General features: G+C 37.5%; 1 protein-coding gene across 2 annotated transcripts; it reads right to left on the minus strand.

The window, feature by feature from the left end:
• Window positions 1-786: 786 nt before the first annotated feature.
• On the minus strand, window positions 787-5111 carry LOC145765411 (CD209 antigen-like protein 2). 2 transcript variants are annotated; one of them, XM_082577236.1, is made up of 6 exons: window positions 4927-5111; window positions 3841-3954; window positions 2708-2839; window positions 2234-2308; window positions 1906-2065; window positions 787-1150 (listed from the first exon to the last, which is right to left on the minus strand). In XM_082577236.1, exons 1-6 carry the CDS (start codon window positions 5069-5071, stop codon window positions 889-891), a joined length of 888 nt encoding a protein of 295 aa, XP_082433362.1. In that variant the 5' UTR covers window positions 5072-5111; the 3' UTR covers window positions 787-888. The 2 variants fall into 2 exon arrangements, with proteins under 2 accessions (XP_082433362.1, XP_082433360.1); XM_082577234.1 differs by having other exon boundaries at window positions 4825-5111.
• Between the last annotated feature and the right edge of the window lie 1423 nt (window positions 5112-6534).

The following is a 6534-nucleotide window of genomic DNA, read 5'->3' on the forward strand; positions in this document are numbered from 1 at the left end:
GTTGCAGCCGCACTTAAAAGGAACCCCAGTTTTGTTTGGAAATGTTCTACTGATAGCAATGCAATCACTATTCACGAACACACAATGTAAGGAAACCGCAAAACTACGTAGCCTACGTGTGACAAAATTGCCAAAGTGCGAGTGAGCATTATTAAAAATCCAGAGATTTGAATTCCATTGCGAAATGCGAGAGTGCGCTTTACGAATACGGTGTTGCACGGATCACATAGGTTCCAGAATTCTGGCGAAACAAGAGTGGATGACGTCAGAAAGTTTGCGGGAGCTACGTGGGCTATCAAGGGTTAGGCTTGTACCAGGCTGTTCAAATTTTAAATTGAGTCCCGAGATAAGCAAGGAAGCCAACCTAAGTGTACCCTACACATCAAACGTTTAATCATGTCTGGTTGTCCTGCCACGACCAACTACATATACTCTCAGCCAGTGTCGAATTATAAATAATGGTGGATCGAGGAAGTAGCTTTGGGGGGGTGGGCAATTTCAACAAAACAAAATAATGTGTAGGTTTACATTAATCTGACCTTGCAAATACACCGTGAATAAACTTACTTTTCTGTGTTTTGTTCTTTCGAGAGGGGCGATTGCCCCAATCACTCCCTCTGGATCCGTCACTGACCCGAAGTTTTTTCAAATGTCGAGCAAGTTCACTCTCCCGGCAATTTCGCTTTCACCACTTTGTCATACAGCCGACCAAAAGATATAATAAGTCATATTACTTTTATTTTTTATTTATTTTAACCTTCGGTTTTGTACAGTTACGTTGTTTTTTTCTGACCGGGTATGTGAAAAGTTTAGATTGAATATATGCGCGAAAAAAAAAGAATATACACTAAAACTTTGCACGTCTACTACAACAAAACTCTCGGCAGTTCAAATAATTTCCCTCTCACAAAGCGCTCTTCTATTAGCTTTGCAATTCTCATCATCAGTTGTATACTGGCGATGACTTGGCAAAATCTGCCCGCAATCTCTTTCTGCACTGTTCCTGATGGATGGTTCTCCAGGTTTCCAGAAAGTATTCCCATCTGTCGCGTTAACCCCATCAATCCACTGATAGAATCCTTCCTCATTGAGGTCATGAAGCCCAATCCAAGTTCTTACCTTTTGGTTGGTAAGAATTGTGGCAATCCGCCTGAAAAGTATAATTAGTTTAAATTTATTGGCAGTGGCAACAACTTAGAAAGTTATTTTCTTCTATATTTTGACTGATGGCGAAGGTTTATATGAGATGGAAGGCAAGTAGGCTTGAGTTATTCTGCCATGTGCGTATGTGTTAATAAATTGAATGTAGCAAACATATGCGGCCTCAAATTGAATTCAATGATTCAATAGGACGTCAGTCTCATTATTGTAGAGGGTTTTTGACATGAGCACCTTTCGTTTGTTATTGAGACGAGTTACAGTGGGCAGTGGGCATACTATTTCCAACTAATCCACTACTGTAATCACTTCTACCTTTTTAACAGACTTTTGTTACGTTTAACATGTAGCCTATTGTTTTACTGTGATAGCCCGAGATGAATACAAAAATTACTGAACATTACATTTTCAGTCCACCCCGTTAGCTCAGTCGTTACGCGCCGGGCTCAAAATCACGCGGCGCTGGTTCGACTCTCGGGTGTGCGCTTGAGCAACGCATGCAAGACTGCTCTCTATTCAGCGGCACCTAGTGAATGGAATAATTTCCCCGGCAACAAGACTTCAACAATCGAAAAAACTTCACTCTGTCAATCTCGGTAACCAGCCCTGCGTCAAGAGCGTCTACAAGTATGCGAAACTACCAGGAATATCCAATCAAAGCTTAGTCAGTCCGAGGATAAAGATTCAAAAACCAAACCAAACCACTTTTCGGAAAGTTAAGCCAGTCGATTGTTCTGCAATACTTACACTCGTGTCTCGTAATCTCTCATACCATGCACCGCTAAATCTCCCCCTTTGCTGATGCAAATATTTCTACTGGCCTCCCAGTTTTGAAATGACTTTATCACTTGATATTGGTGACCGTTGTATGGAGTCAGCCACGAAGGATCGAAAGAAGCAATCTTTTCTGCAACGTAGGTGGCAGCTTTGTTTAAGAAAAATTGAACTCATTAAGAACAATTTTCACCAATACGTTTCCACCACTAGCCGTACAGTATTGAAAATTTTCGATACCGCAATGAAATACTGGCTCCACAATAAACAAGAAGAAGCAGCGAAAACTTGAAGTACCAACCTTTCCTCAATAATGAAACTGCTTTTTTGAGCTTTAGGACTGAAGAGTTCAACACCTCAAAAACTTGTTTTTGACCTGAAACAAACAACCAACCTCAAATATATGTTTACAGTCATATCGCTGTCAGTTACTGCTAGAAAATATTACAATAGAGACAAATCAATTTCATGCAGGCTATAAAAAAAATGAATACAATTTTGGTAAAGAGGTGACTTTCTTCAACCATAGACAGATAAAAAAGAATGTTAATGGAAAGGATTTAAAAGTTTTAGAATAATCACTCACTGGTTTATGGAAAGGCATTTTTATAAATCACGTCACGAAAACTACAACATGGAAGGGTGCAAGAAACATCTGACATATAGTCACCAACAGAGAAAGGCATTTCAACGAATGTAAGGTAATACAAAACGCATATCATTTAATATAAGCATTCATATACAATAAATAACTTAGGTTTTATAAAGTCATTACCATCTCTTAGCCAATCGGTTGTTCGGTTGAGGGTTGTTCTTTGAAAAACTGTTTCTTGTTCAACAAACCAAGCAATTCTCCTGAAAACCATTTCAACGAGATCGGTCGCTCTAACGCCAAAGGATTGGATTGCTAGAAATTATAAACATAAAATATTTTTTTCAGAAATAGTTTAATCAAATAGAATTTGTTCTAAACCGAAAAAAGCGTCCTTTGTTGGGATCACAAAACATCTCAGTACTTTTCGTGCAACATAGAAAGCTATTTCAAAAGTTTACTAGGCTATACGTCTCATTGCTGGGCCTACTTGTAATTACTTCAAGTATTTTCTATGACCTATTATTTCAATATTGTACATTTTTTAATTTCTTGCAACCGCTAAAGTACGGCTCCCAGTCCAATTCGGTAATTCGAACTGTTGCAATCTGATAGACTACCACAAGTTGAAGGAGTTTTGTACTGAACAAGGCATCTATCCGTCATTCAGCCAACTAATTTACCATTCATTTTCACCACTGTTCGGGTCGTTATAAAAAAGTAGTTTGTGGACAGGAGCGCTCTTCGGGCAGTCAGCACAAGGCTGTATTCAGTAAAACAGCGAGTAGGCTATCTTGCGATTCGCTATTACCATAACGGTGTTTGCTTCCACGCTAACCATTAGCACCATGCAATCAACTATGTTATTAGGCAGTGTCTATCGCTGTCCATTCTTGCCCTAATCAGCTATCGAGAAACAAAAAAGTAGTTTGTTGCCCATTTTTTGAATTTTGGGCAATTGGCGTTACCGATGATAATTGCATGGTGTCGAATACTTGAATCATTCAGTGCATAGCCGAACGGTTATTTGGTTGCTTGATCGAGTGTCGAGAGCTCTAATTGGAAGCAGGTGCGATACCTTCCAGGAGCACATAGATGTGTCTTTGATAAGACACTTAAGAGGCATTCCTGAAGATTGGCTTCCTTACCTTACCGTCCACTTATCTCAAATCTTCAACCACCGGGCTCTGAGCCTGGCTGAGTCCGGTGGTTGAAGGCTGAGAGCCCGGTGGTTGAAGATTTGAGATGCAAATAATAAAGTAAATTGAAATTGATAAGCTTACAACGACAACAACCGGTAAATTGATTATTTCCACCTGAATATTGAGGATCTGTGATTCCAACAGGGTACTCATGATGTGTTTTGCTTGTTTTGAACTTGTCCAAGGTTCTTTGCAGACTTGTGTTGAAGGCACGATTTTCAACTGTGTCTGCAAAATGTACTATTTAAACTTTATGTTTTTAAGTAAAACTACAAATGATTGCAGCCTATAACTAGTGAGAAACCTAAAAAAACTGCCATGTTACACAAGTCTAATTTTGAACCACTAATTACAAGAAAAAATTAAGTGGGCGAAGATCTCAATGCAAAACTTTTATTTTGGGATATTGTACAATAAAATAAACTAATCAATCAATTTTAGAGACAAATAGTGAGCTCTAGAAAATTTTGAATCTTTTCCTTCTATTTTGTAAAATGTGCTTCTTATAGGCCTATGTTTACAGTTGCAAGTAAACCCCAGATCTTCTACTGATTGTAACGGTTCTTGCAGTTGTACTGGCTTGTTTGTACCAGTTTGTACCAGTTTGTACTGGCTTTCGTAGGGGAAGAAAAATGAAGAGTTTGCGAATAAACTCCCCAAGATGGCTTTTGTATCACAACCGCCACATAAAACACTAAGGAGTTGTCACATTGACGTTATGCAAGCTTGCTAAATGCCCATTACTACTCAAAGGAAATGAAAATATTGTACTTACTCCAAAGATGCCATATGTCTATACATCAGCTGATCGACAACAATTAATTTTTTGGACAGGTTTTTACAATTATAATTTTTATTAAAATATCAAAATATGATAAAAAATTCAAAACTTATTTGTTTTTGTTTTGTTTGTCACGAACAACCAACAGCATTGATATTCGAACAATTTGTCTCTTCCAAGCTTTTTTTTTCTGAGATAAATTCCTTATAAACACACGTGGAAACACAACATAATATAACAAAACATTATCATCAATTGCCGTCTCCGAGCCGAAAGTTGGCTGTCAATTGCTTCCACACGTCACGTTCTTCCGCTACTTTTTTTTGCTTCTCCGATGATTGACAAGTCAGCCCACTGTTGTACATCATCTCCCCAAGTTTGTCTCTTTCTTCCCCTGCACTTCTTTCTTTCCACCATACCTTCAATAACCAATTGGTGTAGCTGTCCTGCAGATCTTCTCAAAATATACCACTGGAATTTCCTCTTTTGTTTTGCTAAATCATTTGCCAATCTATCCTGAACTCCACTTCTTTTTCTAGTTGTTTTTTTTTTTAAACAAAACATTATTACAAAAGTTGAGCATCCAAAATATCAGCTTTCTCTTAAAAACTTGTGGCCTGACTGGAATTATGACATGACTATGTTTTTAAAACGTAGCAATAAAGTTTCATGACGTAACAAAGTATTTGTCAACAGTAGCTAAGTTATTACCAAAGTTGTGACTGATGATTTCACGTGTGCTTTTTCTCAAAGTAAAAGTCAAAGTTGGGATGTCATTGAAATCTGAAATGAATGCAACAATTCAATGTTTTTCATTTTTCATTAAATAAATGGAAACCAAACGACTTAAAATATAATTGACTGCAACAGCATAATCTATACAATTTTGTAAAAAAATAGAAAATGGATAAATATTTTTATGAATATGTGACACCGGGGTATCATTCTTTGCTTTATTTTTGACAGAAACATGGTAAAGGCTTATTGTGACCCTCTATTGTTTTTAAAACTTTGTTGAACGATAACAATACAAACGTGTCATGAAGATTAAACCATTGAATCACAGGACGTTCGAAAAAAAATCTGAACTAAAAAACTTATTGATTGCCACGTTTTGGCAGGAAAATGACAACAAAAGCTGAATAATTGCTGGGATTTGTAGGATTGCCAATGACAGGTCCGTTTACAGAGCAGTTTCGCTTACGTTTTGTGACGTAAAATATCCAGATTCATAATTACACAATCTTTTTAAATAATGAACTTTTTCTCAACGATTAAGATTACTTTCTCTCATACACATACACAGTAGACTACAGAGTGGCCTATTTCCTTGCCGTTTAGAAGGGTTTTGTTTTGTTTGTTTTTAGGAGTTGTCCCGATTCGGGTGCCTAGGACCTCATTGGCACAGGGTGCAAATTTTTCTCTTTGCCTGTAAAGTAAGTACTGTGCAGCAGCAAAGACACATGACTCATATTAAGCTTTGACAATAACCTATATAGGCCTATAGTAAAAATTTTGTCTATAGCTTTCTATTGCATTTAAGCTCCGTACTGGTAAACATCTAGAATTGATCATTTACGTATTGTAAACAAATTGTAAAAACCTCTTGCACTTTAAATGGTGGTGGTGGTGTAAATTTGGAGTGGCAATTTGTGCAAAATTTGTGGTTTTAATTTGTGCAAATATCTCAGGGATGCAGATAGCTTCACTGATATAATGTTTGTTTTTGTATAGCGCAGTATCCATCGCAAAATGCATTACTTGGGTTTTTAGCTTCATAGCGCTTCACAAAGCAGACAGTGTCAATGCAGCCATATAGAGGCGCAACTGAGTGCATTATTACCCGAATCCACTCCATTGCTCAGTGCCAAGCAGGAATTAGATTCAGTACCATTTTAAAAAAAGTCTTTGGTGTGACCCGACAAGGTATCGAACCCATGCCTACCGATTCAGAAGCAGCTTACTAACCACTAAGCCACGGAGCCGGTTCAATAACAATTTTTGTAATAATAATGTCGAACTGTTAA

Source organism: Aplidium turbinatum, chromosome 2 (assembly GCF_918807975.1).
Source record: "Aplidium turbinatum chromosome 2, kaAplTurb1.1, whole genome shotgun sequence".
Lineage (NCBI taxonomy): Eukaryota > Metazoa > Chordata > Ascidiacea > Aplousobranchia > Polyclinidae > Aplidium > Aplidium turbinatum.

What these genes read in the sequence shown, in the direction of transcription:
- LOC145765411 (XM_082577234.1), bottom strand. Translation starts at nt 5,071, where the DNA reads ATGTTTTGTTTAAAAAAAAAAACAACTAGAAAAAGAAGTGGAGTTCAG. An exon ending in AACCGATTGGCTAAGAGATG is followed by an intron (nt 2,309 to 2,707) that starts GTAATGACTTTA and finishes TGTTTGTTTCAG; the next exon opens with GTCAAAAACAAGTTTTTGAG. An exon ending in AGAGATTACGAGACACGAGT is followed by an intron (nt 1,151 to 1,905) that starts GTAAGTATTGCA and finishes TATACTTTTCAG; the next exon opens with GCGGATTGCCACAATTCTTA.